The sequence below is a fragment of the Papilio machaon genome, chromosome 19, assembly GCF_912999745.1.
Source record: "Papilio machaon chromosome 19, ilPapMach1.1, whole genome shotgun sequence".
Lineage (NCBI taxonomy): Eukaryota > Metazoa > Arthropoda > Insecta > Lepidoptera > Papilionidae > Papilio > Papilio machaon.
This window is the reverse complement of record NC_060004.1, coordinates 3993743-4021314: the sequence shown is the minus strand read 5'-3', so window position 1 is coordinate 4021314 and position 27572 is coordinate 3993743. Positions and strand designations below refer to the sequence as shown.

At 36.3% G+C, this 27572-nt stretch overlaps 15 protein-coding genes across 15 annotated transcripts; 8 read left to right on the top strand and 7 right to left on the bottom strand.

Annotated features, from left to right (window-relative positions):
* The first annotated feature begins 335 nt into the window (after positions 1 to 335).
* LOC106715182 lies at positions 336 to 2942 on the top strand. The gene is made up of 4 exons (XM_045682676.1): positions 336 to 411; positions 749 to 926; positions 1315 to 1500; positions 2717 to 2942. The coding sequence occupies exons 1-4, from the start codon at positions 361 to 363 to the stop codon at positions 2836 to 2838; spliced, it is 537 nt and encodes a 178-aa protein (XP_045538632.1). The 5' UTR covers positions 336 to 360; the 3' UTR covers positions 2839 to 2942.
* Positions 2873 to 3358, top strand: LOC106715181. Its single transcript, XM_014508406.2, has one exon. The coding sequence runs from the start codon at positions 2873 to 2875 to the stop codon at positions 3356 to 3358; it is 486 nt and encodes a 161-aa protein (XP_014363892.2).
* Positions 3359 to 5074: 1716 nt separating this feature from the next.
* Positions 5075 to 5494, bottom strand: LOC123722101 (chorion class A protein Ld2/Ld41-like). The gene has a single exon (XM_045682643.1). The coding sequence runs from the start codon at positions 5492 to 5494 to the stop codon at positions 5075 to 5077; it is 420 nt and encodes a 139-aa protein (XP_045538599.1).
* A 1069-nt stretch (positions 5495 to 6563) lies between these two features.
* LOC106715180 (chorion class B protein PC10) lies at positions 6564 to 7406 on the bottom strand. Its single transcript, XM_045682642.1, has 2 exons — positions 7353 to 7406; positions 6564 to 6899 (listed from the first exon to the last, which is right to left on the bottom strand). The coding sequence occupies exons 1-2, from the start codon at positions 7404 to 7406 to the stop codon at positions 6564 to 6566; spliced, it is 390 nt and encodes a 129-aa protein (XP_045538598.1).
* Positions 7407 to 8667: 1261 nt separating this feature from the next.
* LOC106715179 (chorion class A protein PC292) lies at positions 8668 to 9469 on the top strand. Its single transcript, XM_014508404.2, has 2 exons — positions 8668 to 8718; positions 9044 to 9469. Exons 1-2 carry the CDS (start codon positions 8668 to 8670, stop codon positions 9467 to 9469), a joined length of 477 nt encoding a protein of 158 aa, XP_014363890.2.
* A 1205-nt stretch (positions 9470 to 10674) lies between these two features.
* Positions 10675 to 11285, bottom strand: LOC106715177 (chorion class B protein PC10). Its single transcript, XM_014508403.2, has 2 exons — positions 11235 to 11285; positions 10675 to 11151 (listed from the first exon to the last, which is right to left on the bottom strand). Exons 1-2 carry the CDS (start codon positions 11283 to 11285, stop codon positions 10675 to 10677), a joined length of 528 nt encoding a protein of 175 aa, XP_014363889.2.
* A 368-nt stretch (positions 11286 to 11653) lies between these two features.
* Positions 11654 to 12239, top strand: LOC123722112 (chorion class A protein L11-like). The gene is made up of 2 exons (XM_045682714.1): positions 11654 to 11704; positions 11823 to 12239. Exons 1-2 carry the CDS (start codon positions 11654 to 11656, stop codon positions 12237 to 12239), a joined length of 468 nt encoding a protein of 155 aa, XP_045538670.1.
* Positions 12240 to 14007: 1768 nt separating this feature from the next.
* LOC106708233 (chorion class B protein PC10-like) lies at positions 14008 to 14634 on the bottom strand. The gene is made up of 2 exons (XM_014499713.2): positions 14584 to 14634; positions 14008 to 14484 (listed from the first exon to the last, which is right to left on the bottom strand). The coding sequence occupies exons 1-2, from the start codon at positions 14632 to 14634 to the stop codon at positions 14008 to 14010; spliced, it is 528 nt and encodes a 175-aa protein (XP_014355199.2).
* A 346-nt stretch (positions 14635 to 14980) lies between these two features.
* LOC106709358 (chorion class A protein L11-like) lies at positions 14981 to 15568 on the top strand. Its single transcript, XM_045682715.1, has 2 exons — positions 14981 to 15031; positions 15152 to 15568. Exons 1-2 carry the CDS (start codon positions 14981 to 14983, stop codon positions 15566 to 15568), a joined length of 468 nt encoding a protein of 155 aa, XP_045538671.1.
* Positions 15569 to 17262: 1694 nt separating this feature from the next.
* On the bottom strand, positions 17263 to 17863 carry LOC106715173 (chorion class B protein PC10). The gene is made up of 2 exons (XM_014508399.2): positions 17806 to 17863; positions 17263 to 17721 (listed from the first exon to the last, which is right to left on the bottom strand). Exons 1-2 carry the CDS (start codon positions 17854 to 17856, stop codon positions 17263 to 17265), a joined length of 510 nt encoding a protein of 169 aa, XP_014363885.2. The 5' UTR covers positions 17857 to 17863.
* A 368-nt stretch (positions 17864 to 18231) lies between these two features.
* On the top strand, positions 18232 to 18817 carry LOC106715172 (chorion class A protein L11). Its single transcript, XM_014508398.2, has 2 exons — positions 18232 to 18282; positions 18407 to 18817. Exons 1-2 carry the CDS (start codon positions 18232 to 18234, stop codon positions 18815 to 18817), a joined length of 462 nt encoding a protein of 153 aa, XP_014363884.2.
* Positions 18818 to 21533: 2716 nt separating this feature from the next.
* On the bottom strand, positions 21534 to 22261 carry LOC123722100 (chorion class B protein PC10-like). Its single transcript, XM_045682641.1, has 2 exons — positions 22211 to 22261; positions 21534 to 22010 (listed from the first exon to the last, which is right to left on the bottom strand). Exons 1-2 carry the CDS (start codon positions 22259 to 22261, stop codon positions 21534 to 21536), a joined length of 528 nt encoding a protein of 175 aa, XP_045538597.1.
* A 942-nt stretch (positions 22262 to 23203) lies between these two features.
* On the top strand, positions 23204 to 23796 carry LOC106715171 (chorion class A protein L11). Its single transcript, XM_014508397.2, has 2 exons — positions 23204 to 23254; positions 23350 to 23796. Exons 1-2 carry the CDS (start codon positions 23204 to 23206, stop codon positions 23794 to 23796), a joined length of 498 nt encoding a protein of 165 aa, XP_014363883.2.
* A 1797-nt stretch (positions 23797 to 25593) lies between these two features.
* Positions 25594 to 26115, bottom strand: LOC106715170 (chorion class B protein PC10). The gene is made up of 2 exons (XM_045682640.1): positions 26110 to 26115; positions 25594 to 26067 (listed from the first exon to the last, which is right to left on the bottom strand). Exons 1-2 carry the CDS (start codon positions 26113 to 26115, stop codon positions 25594 to 25596), a joined length of 480 nt encoding a protein of 159 aa, XP_045538596.1.
* A 443-nt stretch (positions 26116 to 26558) lies between these two features.
* On the top strand, positions 26559 to 27175 carry LOC106715169 (chorion class A protein L11). The gene is made up of 2 exons (XM_014508394.2): positions 26559 to 26631; positions 26747 to 27175. The coding sequence occupies exons 1-2, from the start codon at positions 26581 to 26583 to the stop codon at positions 27173 to 27175; spliced, it is 480 nt and encodes a 159-aa protein (XP_014363880.2). The 5' UTR covers positions 26559 to 26580.
* Positions 27176 to 27572: the final 397 nt, after the last annotated feature.

Sequence of the window (27572 nt, the reverse complement as noted above, 5' to 3'; positions counted from 1 at the left end):
AAACAAGCTTCGTTTTATGGTTTTGCTTCTTTTATTTATTTAATATACATTGAAATAGATTTTCTACACTTATACGCGAAAGATTTTTATTTTTTTAAAATGTATCCAGGCTCTTTTCTAATTTCTAATGGAAATACGTGGATGCAATACAAATATATTTATGTAAATAAATTCACCGTATACTCGTATGTTGAATACACAGACAGATGAACGTGATGTTAGTTTATGTAGGTAATAAATCCTTCAAGGTTATAAGGATAAATGAAAATACGAGTATATAAATATGTCATAAATAAATCGTGTAACATAATTGCGAACTTATGTACTTATGTGTGTATTATACTAATTGTTTAAAGAGAAATGCGTTTAACAAGATTTTTGTGCGTTTTTGTGCAAATGATATTATTAAGGGTGAGTTTATTATAAACGTAAAATTTTATCTTTAATTAATTGTGTCGGTTTGTTAAGGTGACATATATACATACATTTATTAATTATAATTGGAATGGAATAATAAATGTTGTACTGATTTACTTATTAAAAAAAATATTACTAATTTAACTAAGTTGGCAATAAATTTATAATTTGAATTAAAGAATATAAACTTAGTGTTCTAATTTTTCAGTGTAAGTTTAAATAAGTAAAAAACAAAAGACTTATTTTTTCTATTTTGGTTTAATTATACAACTGCAATTATGACGTTACTATTGAAATAAATATTACCCGTGTAATTTAATTTGGGTCGTAGGATGTACTTGGGATTTGTGAAGAAATAGAATTTATACCAGAAGGTGAAATCATTGTGACCGGGGACGATGTTATCTTCGACGGTGTTACGGAGGTGGAAGGAAATGTACCTATGACTGGCAACGTGGTATTTGAAGGGCCTGTACGTGCTTCGGGAACTGTTACTATAGTTGGAACATGTAAGGATTTATGTTAGGATTATTTCTCTTTTTATAATGTTTTTTGGAAAAGAACACTAGCTCTATTTTATGTTATTCGAATTTCAATTTGAAGAAATTCACATATTTGTGGTAGGATGGTTGTATAAACCTATTCCTGCCGCAAATCAATGTCATTCTGCCATTATTAACTATTGATTGCCTATAACAAAAGATCGAAGGATGGTTGGGGAAAAACAAATAAAAGTGAGGAATGAAAAGGCTTTGAGATCTCATTCATTCAACACCTCTTAAAAACTCATCTGTTATATTGGCACGTTCGTAAAAAGTTGCTGCTGCAAGTTTACGGGTTTGTTTTCTTTTTTACTGTATATCTTTCAGTTAGCTTAGATCAATTTGCATTTTTCAGCACAACCAATGCTACCGCCTTTTGGACTGGGACAATCCGTTGGAACTCCTATGGTGATGCCTAATTATTACATACCATATCATCTATTACCAAATACTTGGTACGCACCAGATATGACACTGGGATATGGGAACAGTGAATCATGTGGTGAAGATTTGTCGGTGATTGGAGAAACATTACTTGAAGGTACGTTACCAATAGAAGGTAATGTTACCTTCGATGGTGAAGTGCCTGCTTACGGTAAAGTAACGATTATGGCCAGATTCTAAAGCATGCCTCGACTGTCCTCTGGAATGTATGACATGTGCAAAGTAAACAAATATAATTTGGACATTACGAAATAAAATTAGCTTTTTTATCTTGTGACATTTTGAGCTTGAATTGAAGTGGCATAACATTGAATATTTAAAGAATTAGGTTTTTTAATATGTTAAAAATGATTTAAATGAATGTACACTTGATTTTTTTTTACAAAAAACCGCTATTAATCTCTTAAAAGCAAAAATAGGAATAAATTTTTGATTAACATTTGTAGCTTTTTGCTGTGGAAATGAAGGCTATGAAAAAGAACCGGAGGCTGTTGCAGTATAAAAATGATTGCGGACTTGAGTAACTTAATCCAATAAATATAATAATAATAAATATCTGCACTTAAATTACTGCTTATCAATTATTCACAAAATCAAGAATAGGCGTGTAATCATCTGTAATAGATGTACGAAGTGAACGAAGTACAGTCTTCTTGCGTAAGAACAAACTTTTGAACGACAAACTTTTATTGACAAAAGTAAAAACATAACTTACAATTTTCATATAAAATATAAGACTTAAATTAAATCTAATATTATGACAATATGTAAAATCTCAATAAATTAGGAAACTAATCGAATTTAAAATAAATCCGTGACCTGGACAAAAAAGGAATGTGTTCACTAAAACTAAAATGCCTCCAAGTATATTTTCTGATCTTACTTATTGCACATTGGTAATATTGTAAAATTGACGTAATCAATTCTAACTTGATCATGTAATTCTTTATCAGTATATTCATCAAAGTAACTTAATAAAATATCACGTACCAGAATTTCTTATTTTATTGATAAAAGTATATGAAAGATAAAAGAAAACATTATATATAAGTAAAGAATCATTTTAAGGCACATACTCATTTATTGTTTATCGTCACTATCAAGATGAAGCACATATTTTGTATATTATTCTTCACTTTAGTGAAAGTAAGTTAAATTCATTAAACGACATTAAATACATTGAATAAGAAAAAGAGGAAAATTCAATTGAATAAATTCAATTCCTCTTTTTCTAAAAGTCTATAAATTTGCGGAATTGCAAATTTTTATAAAAGCTCCTTAACACTTATACCAATTTATCTTACATTTTACAGGTTATCGCAACGCAAATGGTCCCTTATCCAATGACTGGTGGCAGTGGAATAGGAGCAGGTTCTTCACTTCCAGCCCTTATAGGCAGTGGACCTATGGCAGGCCTTGGCCTACAATCATCTAATAGTCCAACAAATGGATATGCCTATACTCCTAACATGGCTGGAAGCTATATGTCAAATCAAAATTTAGCCAATGCAGTCAATGCTGCAACAAATTTAGCTAATATGGAACTTGCAGCTGGAATTGCTGCTCAAGCAAATTCACCTGCAAACACAGCTAATGTGAATGCTGTTAAAACAGCCAATGCTCTTCTGGCCGCTGAAAACGCAGCTGTTGTTAACGATGCTTTATCGAATCTTGAAGAAGCAAAGCAATTGAGTAATTTAGCACCTGTTTTAAATGGTAATATGGCTACATTTTATTTAGGCAACAGTGGTAATGGATTCACTGTTACTAGTGGTTCTCCTGGTACACAAGGTATCGGTGTCCAAGTATTGGCCGATGCGTTGGAAGTTGGTGGAACAGTAGTTGTTAACGGAAAAATACCCATTTACGGAATGGTCGGTATTAATGGAAACATACCAACAGATGGAATGGCATCTGTTAGCTACAGCTGTGCAAATCCTAGTACCTTATTATAATTCGAGATGTAGCTACTAAAAATTATCATATTTATTTATTTATTAGCATTAGAATAATTTAAATATTTAAGACTTAAAACCGTGTGTTTTTATGTTAAATAAATAATTTAAAAATTCAAAAAGATATATTCATATTCCTGTCCATCTATGTTTATGTTTTCGTCTATAAATTAATTCAAATTAATTTTTCCAAATCATTATATAACCATTAAGGTCGCTACTTACACTTCCACATGGTTTATTTTTAATTATATTAAGTGGCAAACAAGCAAGCGGCCAACTGAATACGCCGAAAAAACAAAGCGACCGCTGCCCATATATATCCATAATTGCAGATAATATAATATATTGGCTACCTTTAATCAGCGAAGGAGGAGTGTACAGAAGAAGAGGTACTGAAGTCGATCAAGTGACGACATTATCCCGATTATCTTTTTCTTTTATGAAGAATAAGGTTCACCACGACTCTAAATGATGTTAAATGGTGTGGGCGAAATATACCCGAATAGTCTTAACATAACTTTGACATTTAAAGCAACTATAGATTGGTTATCTTAAATAAGTATTCAGATAGCGTTAAATCCGCGGATGGCCTTTTATTTAGATTTGTTAATTACTATTGCTTGTCTAGTTACACTTATTGTTAAGGTAATTTATTTTCACAGATTTACGTAAATCGTCGTAATTTCTGGAAGTGGAGTCCAATGTTGAGTCTAAGTGAATTGGCCATTCTCGATACATAAAAGGCGAAGTTTTGGACTTAACTTACTGCTAAAAAGATCGATCAATAGTCTAATATTTGACTATTATAAAGTTAGCTTTCTTCTTGTTGGTGTCGTCGATCTCACTAAACAATTGTTTTACGTATAGATCAGAGCAATATTTTGGGTGACAATATTGACTGGTTTTTTATATTCCAAATGAATGAATTTGAATTCGACTTTTTGAAAAACGCATTAATTGGGTCAACGCCGACTTATCAACTTCTGGAATAACGGTATAAATTTAATAGCAAGACATCCTTCCTTCCATCCATCCATTATGTCATCCTCACTTGCATGGATAGAAGGCGTGCGTTCCACGAGGCTCTTACTTGTCTTCAACCCGACCAACCCAATGATGTGTCGCAATTTTATACTATAATTAATGCGCTTAAAATTATTCCGTTAAAATTATATTCCGCTTAAATGGCGGCGTTGACGCGATTGCAATGCGGGGCGGTGTCGGGTGGACTCGTAGTAGAGCAATGTTTGTTTACCTTAAATACAGTATTTGCCACAATTATAGGTTTTTAATTCAATGATATTCCAAGTGGAATACGATTAAGTATTTTTAAATTTTGCTTGTTATTAACAGTCAGATAGAGTAAAGTTCCATCAAGACGGAAAATTGTGTAAGAGTGTAACAAAATCAAAATAGTTATTTTTAGAATAAATAATATTTTATTTGAATGTACAGTTAAGTTATAAACATAATTATCAGCATTGCTTATTTTTAAAAGGCTGTACATTTCATATCATTCCATAAATTAGATAGCTAGCTATAGAATATTAGTTACAATTTAATTTTTTTGAATATTAAAATAAATCTTTTAAAAGGAAACACCTTCTATCTAAGATTTCACAGACATTTTGTCAATAGTAAATTTAAAAATGACAAATACATTGAAAACAACAGCCTCCTTCAAAATAACAACGTTGAAACAACAAAAAATACTTAATATACAGTTGGGTTCGAACATCCACAGTTACTTGCTAGCGTGACTGTACCTCCTGCTGGTACAGTCCCTTCAAAAGTGACATATCCTATCACAGGAACATTACCCGTGACACCTGTCGATCCACCAACTGGTAATTCACCAAGTACAGTCACATCACCATAGCCCATTGGTGAAACACCGGACATCGGTATACCACCAAGAGAGAATCCTTCTAAACCAGTCACTCCTGCAGTAATCGCATTAGCTGTATTTATAGCAGCTGTGCCAATACCAATAGTTTCACTTGGTAATGAAGCATATATTGGAGCATTAGCTATTGGATTAGTCATTGATATAGAAGGAGATATACCATTTATAGGACTGGCTGCTATTGTGTTTGCGATCGGTGTGTTAGCTAGTCCATATCCATTGTTCATGTTGGTATAATAAGGAGAATTAGCAATGACTTGGCATAGAGATATCTGAAAAGAGTTAATTGGTACTTGTTTAAATATATTTAAAAAGTAAATATACTACATATTAGGAACTTCAGATTTGTCTACTTTACTTTAAATAATTTGGAGTAATTAAAAATGCTGACTTATTCTTTCATGGAAGAACTTTCTTGAGTTGATATTTTTCTATTGTACTCGTATATGTCTTTTCAATAAATAAAGAAATAATGAAAGAATTTTTATGTTATTATTATGAATGAAATGATGCTTACCTGAATTATAGAAGCAAGAAAACAAATCGACACAACTCTTGTCATTATTATAAAATTAATTATTGATAAAATAATTTATTAATTCAAAGGAATCACAAATGAAAGTGATCGTATGAAGCATGTTAAATGTTTTATATCTAGAAGATTATATTTATTGCATAATATTGCAGACCCTACGTGATATGATGTAAGACAATGTTAAATGTTGAAGTAACTATAGATTGTAAACGTAATATGTTGAAATCTTTAAGATTTTATCATTCGTCTAAGATAACAATATCGTTCTTTATTTTCGTCGATATCAGCTCATGTAGGTACTCAACGAGCGTTTTGGGGCCTACCCAAACAAGGGTGGATTAGGTCATAGTTAACCTGCTGGCACAGTGCGGATTATTTATGTAAACACATGTTCTTTGAATTTCTTTGCAGGCAGGTGTTTTACTTCATCGTAAGATGTGCAATTTGAAAATTGAAAAAAGGCGGGTTTGTATGTGTATATTTTGGTGCGGCCCGGTCAAGCATTTAACACCTGCACGACTTAACAACTGCGCCATAGAGGCTTTTTTCGCACAAATCATAGAGTATGATAAGTTGGCTTTACTATTGTCTTTTTTAACCGAATGTATTTGTTAGATTGATTCTCTTGGTAAACTTTTATTATTCATTTAAGTAAATACCAAATAAACTCCTAATTTAGTAATATCGTAAGAACTGATTTTTATACAAAATTAAATAACAGGAATAAAATAAAAAAAAAGTGTTTATTTGATAATTTCTTCTTAAATTCGACATCCACAACCGCGAGCACCACCACGTCTTGCGTTTCCAATTGAAGCAAGCTCGTCCACAATTCCTACATTGCCGTTGCCACATCCATAAGCAACAGTACCTCTTCCCGCAGTTGGTAATTCACCTTCAAGACCAACAGTTCCCGCGAAGGGTAATATTCCTTCCACAGCCAATGTACCTTCGAACCTATTCTCTGACAATACTGTTAATCCGGTTGGCGGTACAGGAGAACCAGTTGTCACAATGAAGTCTCCACCGTAAGAACTTGGCACTTCTTCCGCTATTAGCAAGTCAGCACAGGGACTGCATGGAAAAGCAGCAATTGCCTAATAATAAAAAAGAATTAATAGATGTATTCTGACAGAAATTATGACCTGGTCTTATTCCATTTGATTGTAATATTTAAGAAAAATACAAAAACTATTCAGAAATATGTGGCAACTAGCGCCATCTATTAATATAAAGAATGTTACTAAAACAGACTCATACGCATAAAATAACGACCAACATAATCAATAGCTTAGCAAAGCAGCAGATTATTTTTAAAAAAGATTACCATAAATTACTTGCTAGGTTGAATTTCATATAAAGGTAAATTTTACAATAATTAACTTAGATAAGAATAGATTAGATTTAAAAATTAGAACCGGTTTAATATGCAAAACTATCTTAATGCAGTTTTCCTATGCTTTGGACATCTCTTAAAAATGAATACATATATTCAAGGTCCAATCAAGGTCAAAGAAGTTGTAACTAAAATAAATTGTTTATAAATTTACCTCGAGAATAAGGACAACTTGAAGAATAACGATCAGGAATCCTTTGATTGCCATTTTCGTTTGAGAATAGAATCTAGAATGATCCTAAAAACAAATGACGAAGCTTTTATACGAAGCAGATTTATATAAATTAGAAAAAAAAACCCTTAAATATCAACCGGATAAGAAAACAATACAACTACAGACGTAAACACAGCAAATGTATACGTGACATGGCATATTCTTTTGTTATCTGTATAACCTCGCGACAAAAGGTACTTGACTATATTTTAGCTTTAATGCTATGATATTCAAGGACTTATCAGACAGGATTTCTTTGATTTTTTCTCTGATAAATATTAATTTTGATTTCCTCTTATACTTAAGTTCAGGAAGGATTCTTAAGGTTACAAAGCATCTTTTAATACTTGTCTATTAAAATTCAATGTATTACTATAGTGTCTGCTAATCTCTGTAACCTTTATCTTATGTGATAACTGAATTCAAAGTAGCATGGTCGATCTAAACAGCTATTATTTCCAATCTCCTTCTTTCCTTATGTTAAACTTCGACACAAGACGGCTGCATTTAAATAATTGAATTGGAGTCTTCTCGCGATATTTCTAGACTTCCTTTTTATTAAAACAATGAATTTTATCAATTCAAAACAATTCAAATAACTATGTTTCAAAACTAACCTTGAATTAAAAATATGAATGTCACGTCTTTCAACACAGTATGATTGTGAAATGTAACTACAATGCTTTTCATTTTAGGGCTTGCTACGGTTCCGCAATTTTGAAGAAGAAAAAAATTGACATTAGCCTTATATAATCCTTTTATTTATCATTCAATTGAATTAATAAAATGTCCTAATTTTATCATGTTTGCGGATAGAGCTACAATGTCTGCTACGAGTATGCTACGAGATAAGCTACGAAATATACTACGAACGGTGCTACGAAGCTGCGAAAGAAAATTAGTACCCATGCCTTTCAGAGCATTTAAATGTGTTATTAATAATTAAAAAAAAAAAAACCTTCTATTAAATCCACTTGGCCATAGTAATCTTTGTTACTATCTAATCGTAATTATAGAAAATCGAAAATAATGTGATTATTTACATGTTTATAAAATAAGCTAAAAATCATAAAAAAATACCAAATAAACCAATTCTAATAAGGTTAATAATTTATTAAGGGTCCCTAAATCCAAACAATAGGCTGTTTATAACAGTTGTTAGATAATAAAAGTTTGTAATGAAAATAAGAAGTATAAATAGAGGAAGCTGCGAACTGAAAATTAAATCGAAAACGTCTTCCTGAGGTTAACAAACATGTCTACCTTCACTTTTGTATTCGTCTGCATCCAAGTTCTCTTGGTTCAGGTATTTTTTGTTTTATTAATTTGATTTCAGAAATAATGTATATTTAATGTAAAAATCTAGGAAAATTCTTTTTAAAACTAATCAAAACATAATTTAGATGTCAATAGTACCATAGATTCTAGGTTTTGATTCACCATTATTTTTTTTGCCATTTCTTTTATTCACCTTCTAACATACAATAAATCTTTATATGTAATGTCTTTTATCCTAGGTTAAATATACCTTTATCGTTTAGTTATCTTTGTTTCCGTTATTGAGATCAATTATCATATATGTTAATGATGATTAGGAAGAATCTTTTATGTTAATTATATTTTAATTTCAGAATGCATACAGCGCTGTACTAGGCCGTGGTTGTGGCTATGGGGCTGGTATTGGTCTGGGGTATGGCGGTCTGGGGTATGGCGGTCTGGGGTATGGCGGTCTAGGGTATGGCGGTCTGGGGTATGGCGGTCTGGGGTATGGCGGTCTCGGATATGGCGGTCTCGGATATGAAGGTCTCGGATACGGCGGTCTCGGGTACGGCGGTCTCGAGTATGGTGGTCTCGGTTGTGGTGAGGCTTATGGTGGAGAGGGTGTGGGCAATGTGGGCGTGGCTGGTGAAATGATGGTCGCTGGTACAACTGAGGTCGCTGGTCAAGTGCCGATCATTGGTGCTGTTGAGTTCGGTGGTCGTGTGCCAGCCGGCGGCTCTGTTACCATCACAGGCAGATGTGCCGGCGGTTGCGGATGCGGTGGTTACCGTTATTGATTCAAATATTGACCGATTTGGCTTAAAACAATTGTAATGTTTATACGTTTTTATAATTTCTTCTTCCTTATGTATTTTTCTAATAAAACATATTGAAATACAAATTAAGCTTTATTTCGTATCTTGTAAGGATCATGTTTATTTTTTATATACATTTTATTTCGGTGATTTCAATTTCATCTTTAAAGTATTTTTAGTTTTTAAATTCTCGGTTCAATTTATGTATGAAAATTTAGAATGACACTTTTGCTGTCGTAAAAATTCAACAATTCATCATTATCAATAACTGGTGTATGAAAACTAAAAAAATCCCTATTCAATTTATAATTTACGACAAGTATTCCTTGTCTATGTTTAGAGTTGTCTATGTTTAGGGTTTCGTTTCTGTTCATGAGAGATTTGTAGGCCTTGTCTTTCCCCCTAAAGGCAGGGTATCTTACGAAGATTTCCCCCCCGACACCAAAAAAAAGGCCTAGCTTTACTTTTCAGCGATATAGACACAGATTTGGAATAAAATGTTTCGTGTAAAAATACGGAATCATTGTGTTCCATTGTCACCATAGTAACTCTTATTCAGTTCTATCTACTCATTCTTCGTATTCTAGCTATCCATTGATGTACGCAGCTATCGAAAGTAGAACCAGAGTTCATAGTAACTTAGCAATCACCATTATAATAGTTTTTAATAAGTTTTAAATACAGTATTCTTGTTTATGACTAAATGATATATTTATTATTAAATCGAATAAAAATAAGTTAAATACGTGCAAAAGCGTAAACATTTTCACACAGTATTTAATAAATTAGTTCAATTTAAAATTACACATCAAGAACTTATTTTTGTGGTGTGTAAATATAAAATTGCAAATTATTGCAAGTTAAGCTAATTAATTGCGGGGTTATTCTGTGTGCTCTTAATATTAATAATTATTTAGAAAATAGTTAAAACTTCTGAAACTCTTAAAAGCTGCTTTTGTAACAACTACTCTAATATCATCAACGCTATTATTTGTTTGTGTTCCTCTTCATCTTTATAAAATGATATCTCCACCATCTTATCAAATTATTAATCAAGTTTTTCACTGCAGGATAAAACAATTTCTGCTTTTCTATCAAAATTACCAATAGTTCTATGAAAAATAAGAAAAAATACACCAAAATAATTGCGAATTATATAATTATTTTTGGAGTTTTTAGTGAAACTATCAATAGATTCCGCAACCACATCCACCGAAGGCACGTCCAGCGATAGCGGGACCGTAGCCGATTCCGGCAGCGAGACCGGGTCCGTAGCCCAAACCAGCGGCAGCGGGATAGCCCCAAGCGGGAGCAGCGATGTCTTCGCTCACCATGCCCACGGCACCGTTGCCGCAGCCGTAGGAGACGGCACCAGCACCAGCAGTAGGCAGCGCACCCTCCAGACCGACGGTACCCAAGAAAGGAAGCTCTCCGCCGACGGCTAAGATGCCTCCGATCTCGTTCTCAGACAGAACGGACAAACCGACGGGTGGGATGGGGGAAGCACTGGAAGTGGGGAATCCACCACCGCTGGATGTTGGGATGGCAGCTAGACCGCATCCGCATCCGGCTCCATAACCAGCCCAGGTAGCGGCGCCGAAGGGAGCTGCGGCCATCAAAGGAGCTTCGTAACCCAAGCCAGCGCCGCAGTATGCGGAGATAGTCTAGAACAACGAGAGTTAATAAATTAGATTTTATTTTTGTTACCACCAAATCATTTTTAATTTTAATATTTTGGTTAACTCACCTGGACTAAGAGTGCTTGGGCGCAGAAAAGAACGATAGCTTTAGCAGACATGTTGATTGTGTTTATGAGAAACAAGTGTAAACATCAATGAGATAGTTTGGTATTTATAGTACTGGAAGTTATGTGTAAGCACAACTATTGAAATTATGACCATTGTGTAAACCCTCGTAGGACTTTTTTAAATATTCGTGTACGTGTTCAATACGTTTTTGCGATAAAACAAAAAATAGGCAATAATGTAGACTTCTACTATTTTGAATTATTTATTTAAATAACATTTCATAACAAAATGACAATGAATCATTGCCTCACGTTTTTATTTATTTATGACGAAATTGTTTTGATCAGTAAGAGAATGGTTTACGTATAAAAAGACCATTTTTTTGTTGAATCATTCAGTTAAAAAACATATCTGCAACATGTCTCCCTTCGCCTTCTTGCTCCTGTGCATTCAAGCTTGCTTGATCCAGGTAAGTTAGAAATTAAAATTGAAATTGAAATATTTATTGCAATTATTTCTTAAGTTCTCTGTTAAACTTATACGAATAATTCGGCTAAGGCGTTTAAAAAAATATTGTGAATTCACAGAATGTATACAGCGAGTGCCTTGGAGCCGGCCTCGGTCTGGGCTACGCAGGTGGTTTGGCTGGTGAATGCGGACTCGGTTATGGACCTGGTTTAGCCAACGAATTCGGTTACGGACCCGGACTTGGACTCGGCTACGGAGCCGGTCTTGGACTTGGCTACGGACTCGCTGGTTCTGCCGCCATCGCTGGCCCCGCTGCCATCGCTGGCCCGGCTTACGGAGGCACCGGCGTCGGCGACATTGCCGTCGCTGGCGAGATGGGCGTCGCCGGTACCACCGTCGTCGCTGGACAGGTACCGATTTTGGGCGCTGTCAGATTCGGTGGTGACGTTCCAGCTGGTGGCGTCGTCTCCATTGCAGGAAATTGCGCCGGCGGCTGCGGCTGCAACGGCGCTTACAATGGCGCTTACATCTACTGAAAACAAACTATGACGATTTGAATCTGTCTTTAATAAATGCGAGAAAACATTACGAGAAAGCTCTAATTTTATTTATTTTTCTTAATCTGAAACTAAAACGAAAGTATCACATATAAATTAAAATTGGGAAAATCGGGTATGTTTGGGTTGGACTACAGTCTTGCACAGCAAAATGAAATTATTTTAATAAGTAATACCTACCGCTGATACTAATGCAATCATTGACTTGACATTGACTTTAGATTAATCTTTACTCGATGTACTGTACTATTAAATTATAGTAACGCAACATAATGATCTTCGACAGAGGTGTTGTTACTATACTTGTCAGGAATCCAAGTGTTTCACATCGCTAAGAACATCTTTTTTAATTAATTGTTTCATTTAATCAACCGTATCCATTTCTTATTCTGCATGCATTTTGCATACACCGGAAATGTCGACAGTATATAGGTACCAAGTTTAGGTATCAGACGTAATCTTTTAAAATTACATTGTGTCGTTTTTAACAATTGGTGATTAGTATCACGATAGGTTGATGACCTAATATAGTTGAACTTAAATTCGAATTGTTATTGAGTTACTAGTTTTTGAAAGATAAATACTTGAGAGGTGTCAAGGGACACCCGGATGGAACGAAGTTCCTTTCTATTAATTAGTGAAGGAACCAATGTTTATTCTATGAATAAAAAACTTAAGTCTTCACAAGAAGCACATTTTATTTCTATGAATTTTCATTATATGTTGTCACGTCGTTGCCATGGTGAAGTAGCGAAAAGTGTCGTGAGAACTTTTTGTAAGAATTTTTTCCGTCTAGCCCCCTTTCACAACGCGCGATAAGGAACTTCGTTCCAAAATTTTTTATTAAAATAATTGTAACAATGAACTGTATGAATTGTAACAATGATTCATAAAATATGTCTGTTGATATGTTATGAAGGAAAGATAACATGTACGAGCATAACATTTCTATTTTCTATTTATTATATATTCTATTTCTATTAGACTCATCATATTACTAAACTGACAAGTCGAGCGATGATTCTTACGCTTTGCACCAACTTTGACTTTCACTGACGATAATAAGCAAGTAGAAAAACAAATTTTATTTTTGTTTTGTATATAAATTGATACATACGACAATTTTTTTAAGTAAAAGTATTTCTGTGGTACAAACTCAAAGTTTTTTTTTTTTAATGGGCGGCGCTATGCCGCCCTCTTGTTCTCCCCCTGGCGTATTTTAAGCCAGAGACTTTGGGTGTCTTTATTGTAATAATCATAAAAATGCTTAAGCTAGTTAAACAAACTCAAAGTTAGAATTATTTTGTCATAACACAAAATAAACGATGTAATTTTATCTATAGTAAAGCTGTTGTAGCTTTACATTAAGGACGCTGTTGCCATAATTTAAGCAGTCCACGGAGCATAAAGAATATAGGAAACTATTACATCAATGCTCAGTGACTAACACAAAAAGGTCTGGGAGACTTATAATTAACAATTTTAGTCTTTCTGCTTAATAAACGTAACTTCGGCGCCAGTAAACATGTAGGGTCGAATTTCTATTCACCTGTCGTAATTTTTTTGTATTTTTGTGAATTACGATATACATTTCGTGAAATAAAAAATTTCGTTGATTAATTTTCGCATCAAATTGTAAAAAACAAAACAAAATATATCGATGGGTCAGTTTTGAGTTTAAAGAAGAAAAAAATTACTATGCGTTCAAAATTGTGTATTATCAGATTACATTTTAATGAGACGTATCTTAGTAGATTCCGCAACCACATCCGCCGATGCCACGTCCAGCGATAGCGGGACCGTAGCCGATTCCGGCAGCGAGACCGGGTCCGTAGCCTAAACCAGCGGCAGCGGGGTAGCTCCAAGCGGGAACAGCGATGTCTTCGCTCACCATACCCACGGCACCGTTACCGCAGCCGTAGGAGACGGCACCAGCGCCGGCGGTAGGCAGAGCACCCTCCAGACCGACGGTACCCAGGAAAGGAAGCTCACCGCCGACGGCTAAGATGCCTCCGATCTCGTTCTCAGACAGAACGGACAAACCGACGGGTGGGATGGGGGAAGCGCTGGAGGTGGGGAATCCACCACCGCTGGATGTTGGGACGGCGGCCAGACCGCATCCGCATCCGGCTCCATAACCAGCCCAGGGAGCGGCGCCGAAGGGAGCTGCGGCCATCAAAGGAGCTTCGTAACCCAAACCAGCGCCGCAGTATGCGGAGATAGTCTAAACAAATTAGAGTACAATAATTAGATTTTATTTTTTTACCACTTATACTCTCATTTAAATACTCTTTTTAATTTAATTACATTTTGGTTTACTCACCTGGACCAAGAGGGCTTGGGCGCAGAAAAGGACGATAGCTTTAGCAGACATGTTTACTGTGTTTATGAGAAACAAGTGTAAACATCAATGAGATTGTTTGGTATTTATAGTACTGGAAGTTTTGTTTAAGAACAACTATTGAAATTATGAACATTGTGCAAACTCACGTAAGAAATTTTCTACGTGTTCAACGTGTTTTTGAGATAAAACACAACATAGGCATGACTTGTACTATTTTTAATTATTTATTTAAGTAACATTGTCAAAATGACAATGGATAAATGCCTCACGTTTTCTTATATGTGTTGAAATTGATTTAATTATTAAGAGAATGTTTGATATATAAAAGACATTTTCAATATTGACGAATCATTCAGTCGAAAAACAAATCTCCAACATGTCTCCCTTCGCCTTCCTGCTCCTCTGCATTCAAGCTTGCTTGATCCAGGTAAGTTAGAAATTAAAATTGAAATTGAAAATATTTATTGCAACTATTTCTTGAGTTCTCTATTAATCGTAGATGTATAATTAAATAAAGGGGTTTTTTAAACAATTTGTAAATTCACAGAATGTATACAGCGAGTGCCTCGGAGCCGGCCTCGGTCTGGGCTACGCAGGTGGTTTGGCTGGTGAATGCGGACTCGGTTATGGACCCGGTTTAGCCACTGAATTCGGTTACGGACCCGGACTTGGACACGGCTACGGAGCCGGTATTGGACTTGGCTACGGACTCGCTGGTCCTGCCGCCATCGCTGGTCCCGTTGCCATCGCTGGCCCGGCTTACGGAGGCACCGGTGTCGGTGACATTGCCGTCGCTGGCGAGATGGGCGTCGCCGGTACCACCGTCGTTGCTGGACAGGTACCGATTTTGGGCGCTGTCAGATTCGGTGGTGACGTTCCAGCTGGTGGCGTCGTCTCCATTGCAGGAAATTGCGCCGGCGGCTGCGGCTGCAACGGCGCTTACAATGGCGCTTATCTGTACTGAAAACAAACTATGGCGATTTCAATCTTTCTATAATAAATGCGAAAAAAAATTACGATAAAGATCTAATTTTATTTATACTTCTTGATCTCATAACTAAAACGAAAGTATCATATACAAATTAAAATTGTAAAAGTCGGGGTTGTTTGGGTTATATTTTATATATAAGTAATACGAGTTTCAACCGCTGGAACTTATGCAACCTTAATCTTGCTAATTATTATAAATGCGAATGTTTAGATGGATGGATGAATGAATGTTAAAATATTTCTCCAAAACGGCTCAACGGATCTCGAGAAAATTTGGCAAAGATGTAATGCATAGTTTGAAAGAACACATAGGCTATCTTTGGTCACGGAAATAGTTACGGTTCCCGTGGGATACGTTGGTCAATGTTTACTCGATGCCTCCGCAACGGTTCTACACATATTATTGAAATATGATACAGATATAGAACATAGTCTTGAGTAACACATGAGATACTTTTACTCTTTCTTTTTTAATTCTGCGCAGACGAAGGCGCGGTTGGAAGATAGGAATTAAAATATTTGTAACACTGCGATTTAGAATGTTGCATTTGTCGTAGTTGAGTTTATTTATTCATTAAAGATTTTACATTACGCGCTTGTTTCATGTTTGTTTATATCTTATGAAGGAAACATAATATGTACGAACATAAGATTTACATTCATCGAATTCAGACTCATCATACAACTAAACTGACAAGTCAAGCGATGGTTCTTACGCCTTGCGCCAAGCTTAAGTTTCACTGACGATAATAATCCAGTATTAAAACATCTTGATTTTAGTTCTGTAAGGAAATTGATACAGATGTAAATTTGTTTTAGTACAAGTTGCATAAATGTAAACTAGTACCATCGGTTTGATAATTTTCTTTATTTCTTTAGTAATACACTATTTACAATTTATTACAATAGCACAATAAATTTCGTTGTTAACTCGTTCGTATCACATTTTCCCCCCTCTTCGCGCCTAAATCTATCGTTGTTACTTTTTTAATGTCTTTTTTTATTTGATTAGATGAAGGTGTGCTCGTTGGCCAGTTATTACACTAAACATAAATACTTAAATAATATTTTTTTTATATATAACGTTGTTGTAAATGTATTATTATTAAAAATAAATGTTCTAATTAATTTAAATATTTTATTACTCTTGCGACTATTTTATTAGCGTTGTTCATAATTGACTGACCACAAGTGTTTTTGTAGTTCAAACTCAGTTTTTTTTTCTTACACAAAATAAACTGTCAATGTAATCTTATTTATAGTGAAACTGTAGCTTTAAATTAAGGACCCTATTGATATAAGTTAAGCTGTCCACGGAGCATAGAGAATATAGGAAACTCTTTATTCATTACATCAATGCTCTGTGACTAACATAAATAGGTCTGCGAGACTTATAATTACCAATTGTAGTCTATCTGCTTAATAAACATAGCTCTGGCACCAGTAAACCTCAAGGGTAGAATTTCTATTCACCTGTCGCAAGTTTTTTGTATTTTTGAGAATTACGACATTTCATGAAATTAAAAATCTCGATGAATAATTTTCGCATCAAATTGTAAAAAACAAAACAAAATATATGAATGGGTCAGTTTTGAGTTTAAATAAGAAAAAATATTATTATGCGTTCAAAATTGTGTATTATCAGATTACATTTTAATGAGACGTTTCTTAGTAGATTCCGCAACCACATCCGCCGAAGGCACGTCCAGCGATAGCGGGACCGTAGCCGATTCCGGCAGCGAGACCGGGTCCGTAGCTCAAACCAGCGGCAGCGGGGTAGCCCCAAGCGGGAGCAGCGATGTCTTCGCTCACCATGCCTACGGCACCGTTGCCGCAGCCATAGGAGACGGCACCAGCGCCGGCGGTAGGCAGCGCACCCTCCAGACCGACGGTACCCAGGAAAGGAAGCTCACCGCCGACGGCTAAGATGCCTCCGATCTCGTTCTCAGACAGAACGGACAAACCGACGGGTGGGATGGGGGAAGCACTGGAAGTGGGGAATCCACCACCGCTGGATGTTGGGATGGCAGCCAGACCGCATCCGCATCCGGCTCCATAACCAGCCCAGGGAGCGGCGCCGAAGGGAGCTTCGTAACCCAAGCCAGCGCCGCAGTATGCGGAGATAGTCTAAAACAACGAGAGTACATAAATTAGATTTTATTGTTGTTACCACCAAATCATTACTTCATTTTAATATTTTGGTTTACTCACTTGGACAAAGAGTGCTTGGGCGCAGAAAAGAACGACAGCTTTGGCAGACATGTTTACTGTGTTTATGAGAAACAAGTGTAAACATCAATGAGATTGTTTGGTATTTATAGTGCGGGAAGTTATGTGTATAACGACACCTATTGAAATTATGACGTGAAATTATTTGAATTATTATTGTGTAAACCCTCGTCAGACTTTTTTCAATATTCGTGTACGTGTTTAATGAGTTTTTGCGATAAAACACAAAATAGGCATTAATGTATTTTAGTCTTGTATTATTGAATAAAAAAAATGATGAAACAATGGAGCTCTTTCTGACATTTTCTTATGAATGACGAAATTGTTTTAATTACTACTAGAATAGTAACCATATAAAAGATACTTTTATTATTGACGAATCATTCAGTCGTAAAACAAATCTCCAAGATGTCTCCCTTCGCCTTCCTGCTCCTCTGCATTCAAGCTTGCTTGATCCAGGTAAATTATAAGTTTACTTGTCTTTCCTAGTGGACGTATAATAAATTTTATTAATATTGTACATATAGTAGTAAATCGAAAAAACTAAATGAATTACATTTTAAGCCACTTTATAAATTTACAGAATGTATACAGCGAATGCCTCGGAACCGGCCTCGGTCTTGGTCTGGGCTACGCAGGTGGTTTGGCTGGTGAATACGGACTTGGTTATGGACCTGGTTTAGCCACCGAATTCGGTTACGGACCCGGACTTGGACTAGGCTACGGAGCCGGTCTTGGACTTGGGTACGGACTCGCTGGCCCTGCCGCCATCGCTGGCCCCGCTGCCATCGCTGGCCCAGCTTATGGAGGCACCGGCGTCGGCGACATTGCCGTCGCTGGTGAGATGGGAGTGGCCGGTACCACCGTCGTCGCTGGACAGGTACCAATTTTGGGCGCTGTCAGATTCGGTGGTGATGTTCCAGCTGGTGGCGTCGTCTCTATTGCAGGAAATTGCGCCGGCGGGTGCGGCTGCAACGGCGCTTACCTTTACTGAAAACTAACTATGACTATATAAATATTTCTAAAATAAAAGCGACCAATCGATACCGTAGAGCTCTAATTTTATTTAACAAATCTATTTATCTTATGGACCGTCTGTGGCTCAGGTGTTAAGCTCTTGAGTTGAATCTGTAGTCCTGGGTTCGAATCCCGCCATGTACCAAAATCTTTTTCGACTTTTGATTTACATGTGATCGTTTATCCGTCGTTCTTACGATGCAGGAAAACATTGTTATGCAACCTGCACATATCTGCGAAGTAATTCAAAGGTATGTATGAAATCAACCAACCCGCACTGGACCACCATGGTTGACTATGGCCTAATTATCCCTAACTTAGGGTAATAATAATAAACTCATTTAATCCATTCAGAAAGCAAACAATAATTGGAAAGTAAACAATAATAATGTAAAATAAAAAAATAACAAAACATGCTGAAGGGAGGGAAAAACACAAAAACTATACTATAAAAAGCAACAGGCATGTACATATTAACAGGTATAAAAAATTAAAGTTCCTACTAGATTTGCAATGCTGAATGGACAAGGCCTTTACTCAGCATTGTGCTTATTACTTTTCAGAAATAAGCGCTGATATTCTGCAAAAGCCTTAGCATCAGTGCGTCAGTTACAGCAGTAAATAATTGTTAATTTTCATACATGTATAAGTGAAATAAGGTGATCCAAAAAAAAAGATGTACATATAATTACGAATTTAGGTTAGGTTGAGAGTAAAATAAAGTATAAGTAAAAGTTGAGAGTAAAGGGTAAGCTCCGAGCCACTCAGTAGGGACGTATAGTGAGCTGATGATGATTTATCTTGTAATCAAAAAGTATTACACACAAATTTATTTTGGAAAATTAGGGTGTTTTAATTTTGAGTAAAGATTTACTGTTGGTTTCCAGTTTCGGACTACTTGTATTACATCATATAGTCATCACTTTCATTGTCTTTGGAAAAACAAACACAACACTTTATTTTAAAACAAATATTATGTCATTGGAATGAAAAATTATTTAAAACTAGCTTTTACCCGCGACTCCGTCCGCGCGGAATAAGAAATAGAAAACGGGGTAAAAATTATCCTATGTCCTTTTCCTGGTTCTAAGCTACCCGCCCACCAATTTTCAGTCAATTCGATTCAGCCGTTCTTGAGTTATAAATAGTGTAACTAACACGACTTTCTTTTATATATATATAGATAAGGTACCATTTATTGGGTGTAACGATATCATTACTAAAAAGAAACAATTCCTTCTGTCATGGATTAGCAAAGAGGCTTAATTCAAAAGAATATAATATATATTCAAACCAAAAAATCGAACACTTTATTTTTTCTAATTTATTTTGTCTATTGTCTACTTTTAAAATATGTGAAAAAATATAAATACAGTCTGAATAGATCGCAAGGACGAAATAAGTGTTTTATTTTAGTTATTCAACATCTGGCGACCCTGCCAGGATTATTGTAAAATATAAAGATTTTTAACAAAAAGGTTATTCGTTGGTAATAAACTTTTAAAAATAACATTGCTACCAGTTTCATGTAATGACCTGAGTAGTTTTTGCATTGTGATTCATTAAATATGTAAAGAAAAAACGTTTTTACTGAACTAGAAAGTTCATAAAGAAATACAGCCAATTTAAAGACTACTAAAATAATGATGTTTATTTTACTAGAACTTGACGTACTTTTATCGTCTTCATCACAATCATTCTACTCGCCGACTGCTGAACGTATGTCTCCCTCCCCCATCGATTGCCACGATGCCCGGTTTTGTACCGCCCACATTGACAAGTCGACGCACCGTACATTATATTATGTACGTACGTACATAAAAATGATATTTAATTTCATTCGAAAAACCCTTTTGTTAGACGGGCTCTAGATAAGTTGATTACAAATTAGATACAAGAAATAATATTTTCTTATCCTTAAGGAATTCCAGATCAAATAGAAACTTTCAGTAAATACAGTGTGAATGGGTACAATTGTATTATTAAATTTTGAACTAAATTAAATCTTATATATATAAAGTTCCCGTGTCACAATGTTAGTTATCAAACTCCTCCGAAACGGCTTGACCGATATATAATATATGAAATATTATATGCATATTCAGTAGGTCTGAGAATCGGCTACTATCTATTTTTCGTACCCTTAATAAGATTTTTACAAATGCGCTCGAACGGAGTCGCGGGCGACAGCTAGAAAATTTATATTCCTTATATTATCACTGAGAAATAACCAATAGAAAAAATGTTTTTTTTTTTGTTTTGTAAAAATTAAATTATAGAGAAGACAATATGTTTGAGCACAATTGTTTCTGCTCGAGATTAAGAAAAGAACACCCGTTGTTTCTGACAGAATATAGTCATTACATTGTGAACAGTGTAATTGTGTCTTAACATTAAAGTCAGCGGTATTGATATCATTTAAGTTGTCCAAAAAGTATAGAGAATATTAAAGACGCTTTATCTATTACAGCAATGCTCTGTGATGGATATTGGTGAGGTGTATACGAAAAAACATAGCATGTCGAGGAAATTTTTTCTGTAGTAGTATTATCAGGCCCGTAATGCTGAGGGATAGGCCACATACTATATTTGTTATACACACTATATTTGTTAGTATTTTAAAGAAAAATCAAAAGAAATGTTTAGAGTTCACAATTGTATATTTTTACGTGACCTTGGTAATGAGACATTTCTTAATAGATTCCGCAACCACATCCGCCGAAGGCACGTCCAGCGATACCGGGACCGTAGCCGATTCCGGCAGCGAGACCGGGTCCGTAGCCCAAACCAGCGGCAGCGGGGTAGCCCCAAGCGGGAGCAGCGATGTCTTCGCTCACCATGCCCACGGCACCGTTGCCACAGCCATAGGATACGGCACCAGCGCCAGCAGTAGGCAGCGCACCCTCCAGACCGACGGTACCCAGGAAAGGAAGCTCACCACCGACGGCTAAGATGCCTCCGATCTCGTTCTCAGACAGAACGGACAAACCGACAGGTGGGATGGGGGAAGCACTGGAGGTGGGGAATCCACCACCGCTGGATGTTGGGACGGCGGCAAGACCACATCCACATCCAGCTCCATAACCAGCCCAGGAACCGGTGCCGAAGGGAGCTGCGCCCATCAAAGGAGCTTCGTAACCCAAACCAGCGCCGCAGTATGCGGAGATGGACTGTAAAATTTAAAATGTTTGACTACTATTATTTTTTTCAGAACAATAAAACACATATTAGATTTACAAGTTTTCTGCAATAGACCATACTATTCTGTTACATCTAAGACTCACTAATAGGTCTTTAAGAAGCGAACTTCAGGTGCATATTTTCTGCTTAAAGGCAAGCTTACAAACACCAGGTAATGAAAGTTACTTACGTGAGCCAAAAAGGCCTGAAGGCAGAAGAGAAGGACGGTCTTAGCTGACATGTTGATGAATGTAAGATACTGTACTGAGGTTAATGTAAAGTAAGGGTATATTTATATGAAAAAATGTTCCTAAATAATACAAAATATAATTAATAAATTATTTAAAACACTAACATACAATACGTGACTATTAATAAAAAAAAAATTGATTAGGAAACATTACCGAAGCATATTGTGTTGTTTTGTTTTGAAATTTTATGAATTGGTAAGGGACGTGTTGTTTTTGGGTTTTGATAACAAAAGTAAGAAACGTAAAAGGTTTTTGTGTTTTACTCGTAAAAATCTTTTTCGCATCATAAAAACACTTAATTGATTAAACCAAGCTAAACTTAAGCTTACCTTAAAATTAAAATGTAATTGGCGGATTAGAGTCCACATATTTTGCGGTCGTTAAGTGACGGCATCAATTTTTCTTAATTTGTGTAAAATTAACAGTGTGTCAGCCGTCTATGCAGCTCTTGTCCTGGGGGAGGACAACCCTTCCCAACCTTCTAAAGAAAAGCGCCGACGGGAGCCTTCCCAGCTCCCATCGCCTAATCCGCTTTCAGATCCCGCAGTCTTAATACCTAAGGCGTTAAGGGTGATTGGAGCATGATCTAATGAGAGGAATAAATAAGAGCCAGAAATACAAGCCAGCTTAAGAAAAGATTTTTTAAAAATGGCTACGTTTTGTTTTTTTATCTATTTTAAGGGCAAAATAAAATTCTTTAACAAGTGGTTCGGATATAAAATTTTCTATTGAACCCTTTTTATTTTATAACACTAGCTTATTTTGTCAAATTAGCATTTCCAAAGTGTATTATTTACTTTTCACGTCTAGTGCTTACCTATAGTTATTATTACGAAATTGTATTGTCCCCCAGATAAAGGTAAATATATAAATAGTTTGCTTCCTACTATAGAATCATTCTCGATCAAACAGTCGGAAAACAAACCTTCAACATGTCTTCTTTCGCCTTCTTGTTGCTCTGCATCCAAGCTTGCTTGGTCCAGGTAAATATTACTTTTGTTACATTTGTAAAATTAAAATATTTATATTGATTTTTGAATGTATTTAAATGTTTGACAATATTTTTTAAACGTTTTAGAATGCGTACAGCGCATGCCTTGGAGCCGGACTCGGTCTGGGCTACGCAGACGGATGGGCTGGTGAATATGGCCGCGGCTACGGACCAGGAATTGGACTTGGCTACGAAACCGGACTTGGACTTGGACTTGGCTACGAAAACGGACTTGGACTTGGACTTGGCTACGAAAACGGACTTGGACTTGGACTTGGCTGCGGACTCGCTGGCCCTGCTGCCATCGCTGGTCCGGCTTACGGAGGCAATGGCGTCGGCGACATTGCCGTTGCTGGTGAGATGGGTGTCGCCGGTACCACTGTCGTCGCTGGTCAGGTGCCTATCCTGGGTGCCGTCAGATTCGGAGGTGATGTGCCTGCTGGTGGCGTCGTCTCCATCGCCGGCAGATGTGCTGGTGGATGTGGGTGCAACGGCGCTTACAACGGCGGTTACAACGGCGCTTACCTGTACTAAAAACAAACTATGACTATTTGAATCTGTCTGTAATAAAAACGTCGAATCATTACGATCAAGCTTTTCTTTCTTTTAACTATTTGATCACACGTCAAAAAGTATCACATAGAAATTAAAAAATAATGAAAAAGTATGGTCCTTTTAACTGCAGGCATTCTTGATGATGAATATTAAATTGGGTAAATTAGAATGAATTAATGAGATTAATATTTCTAACATTGAAAAATAATTAGAATTAAATAAACTGTTATTTTGACTCCCAGAAATTATTACACTCTAAATTAAGTGATTTCTCAACATGATCTTATGTGCCAGGCAAATTACTGTTACTAAATATTAACACTACTGTTACACTATTTGTTATTCAAAAAGTAGGGTTACGGTTGTTAGAAAACAGTGGTTTGTCAGTATGATCTGTGAACATTATTTTGTGTATATAATATAGAACTTTATAAGTATTTAATTTTTTTAACTACGGGGTGAAATTTAAATTAACATGTTTAATTATTTCATTTAAAATTAACCGAACTAAAGATAACAATAGCAATAGAAAAAACTGAGCCATCATTAAGACGACAATCAAATGATTTTTGTACTTACCTTCATATAAAGTTATTAAAATCAATTTCGGATCGATCTCAACAAACTGAACCACTTGCTGTTACTTAAAACTACCAGAGCTATCTGCGACCCCTTATCGAACCCGCCGCGTTTACCCATCCACGGGTAGATAGATGTTCTTTGCGTTTACAGCTATTTATAACGTACGAATGGTATTGTATTTTTTCGCAATTATAAGAGACTTGGATAGAAAGCTGACTAACCTCCACAAGGCGCCATAGCTAGGAAGAGAGAAGGAGCGGTATATTATTTTAAGGCGTGTTCTTATATTGAAATAATTGAAATATTGTAACGAAAACTGTATGTGTAATAAAATTAAAAGAAAAACTACCTTTTAAAAACTAGCTTTTATTAATTTAAGAACTAAGAATTAAAAAGGCAAACTATTCGTCAAAAGGACTCAAACGATCTTGTCATGATATTGCATTGTCACTCAGTAACCGAGAAGTGGATTAAATGTTTTTCAAGATTTGATGAAAAAATCCGAAATAGGAGAAACTAAATAAAAGCTTGTAACTAATAAAAAGATGTAAATTTATTTTCTCTCAAACCCCAACGATAATGTCCAAATACGATATATTAAAAAAATCTTTGTCAATACGGAGATTTACTTTATTTGTCTAAATTCTTAAAAATGTTATAATACAATGGTGTTTGTTTTCTCATAACTCCAGAATGGCTGAACGGATCAGGATGAAATTTGGCAGCGCAGTCTATTAAGTTTGATTTTTAATTTCGCGCGAAGGGAGACAAGAGCCCCTTCTTTCCTTTGGGTATGTACCTAAAATACTAAAAGAAATTTTTGTTTAGTAAAATTTTGATGAATGATTACAAGATTTCACAAGCACGTAGTTTTTTTTACGTTGTACACAGGAAAATTCAATACTTACTGTATTACATTTTTTATAAAAATACTATGCTATTACCCGCGACGCCGTCCGCGCGGAATAAAAAACAGAAAACGGGGTAAAAATTATCCTATGTCCGTTTCCTGGTTCTAAGCTACCTGCCCACCAATTTTCAGTCAAATCGATTCAGCCGTTCTTGAGTTATAAATAGTGTAACTAACACAACTTTCTTTTATAATTATAGATTTTCGTAACATGTCATTTAAAAAAAATATTTCGAATTATAAACCGTTTATTTTCAGATGACGTTGTTAATGATACATTTTTATTAGATTCCGCAACCACATCCACCGAAGGCACGTCCAGCGATAGCGGGACCGTAGCCGATTCCGGCAGCGAGACCGGGTCCGTAGCCAAAACCAGCGGCAGCTGGGTAGCCCCAAGCGGGAGCAGCGATGTCTTCGCTCACCATGCCCACGGCACCGTTGCCGCAGCCGTAGGAGACGGCACCAGCGCCAGCGGTAGGCAGCGCACCTTCCAGACTGACGGTACCCAAGAAAGGAAGCTCTCCGCCGACGGCTAAGATGCCTCCGATCTCGTTCTCAGACAGAACGGACAAACCGACGGGTGGGATAGGGGAAGCACTGGAGGTGGGGAATCCACCACCGCTGGATGTTGGAACGGCGGCCAGACCACATCCACATCCGGCTCCATAACCAGCCCAGGAAGCGGCGCCGAAGGGAGCTGCAGCCGTCAAAGGAGCATCGTAACCCAGACCACCGTTGCAGAAGGCGGAGATAGTCTAAACAAATCAAATTACATGAATTAGAACACATGTTGTTACCACCATTTTTTTTTAAACTCTTAAATTTTATTGTTAAATGATTTTTTATTTTCTTACCTGGAAAAAGAGCTTGGGCGCAGAAGAGGACGACAGCTTTGGCAGACATGTTGATTCTGTTTATGAGAAACAAGTGTAAACATCAATGAGATCGTTTGGTATTTATAGCGCTGGAAATTAAGCGTAAGCACAACTATTGAAATTATGAACATTGTGCAAACTCTCGCAAGCCTTTTTTTAATTTTAGTATATATGTTAGACGCGTTTTTTTTTTTTGATAAAACACAAAATAGGCGTTAAATTGTTGTACTATTGAAAAAGAAAATATTTTGTTGACAAATTGTGACACAATGGATGACTGCCTCACGTTTTCTTGTGTATGTCGAAATTATTTTAATTAGTAAGTGAATGGTTAACATATAAAAGAGAATTTTAATATTAACGAATCATTCAGTCGAAAAACAATTCTGCAACATGTCTCCCTTCGCCTTCTTGCTCCTCTGCGTTCAAGCTTGCTTGATCCAGGTAAGCCAAATTTTAAATTGCGACTTAAAATAATTGCAACTATTTCGCGAGTTTTCTATTAACCGTAGATGAATAATTAAATGAAGGGTTTTTTTTTAATTTTGTAAATTCACAGAATGTATACAGCGAGTGCCTCGGAGCCGGCCTCGGTCTGGGCTACGCAGGTGGTTTGGCTGGTGAATGCGGACTCGGTTATGGACCCGGTTTAGCCACCGAATTCGGTTACGGACCCGGACTTGGACTAGGCTACGGAGCCGGTCTTGGTCTTGGCTACGGACTCGCTGGTCCTGCCGCCATCGCTGGCCCCGCTGCCATCGCTGGCCCGGCTTACGGAGGCACCGGCGTCGGCGACATTGCCGTCGCTGGCGAGATGGGCGTCGCTGGTACCACCGTTGTCGCTGGACAGGTACCGATTTTGGGCGCTGTGAGATTCGGTGGTGATGTTCCAGCTGGTGGCGTCGTCTCCATTGCAGGAAATTGTGCCGGCGGCTGCGGGTGCAACGGTGCTTACAACGGCGCTTACAACGGCGCTTACCTGTACTGAAAACGAACTTTGACAATTTAATTATGCCTTATAATAAAAGAGTCAAACTATTACGGTAAAGCTCTTATTTCATTTAATATTCCTTTCGCATGAAAATATCTTAAAATGGTCTTATACATGACACTATTACTGTAGCTTTGTCGACATGTACCGAATAAAAGAAGATTTTACTCTAATCTAAAATTTAAAAAATCAATTATTTATTTTATTTATGTGAGCTTTTGATACCACGAAATTAAAAAACGTTCCTACAAGATTAGTTAAAATTGACTCAAACAGCTCATTTTAAGGGAAAGAATTCTTACGTCAGGAGGATAATTTTACTCCTTGGACATATTAGTTTCTGTATTTCCAATACCTGTGTTGTAAGCTTACTCGGTATTGCTATCGTATAGTT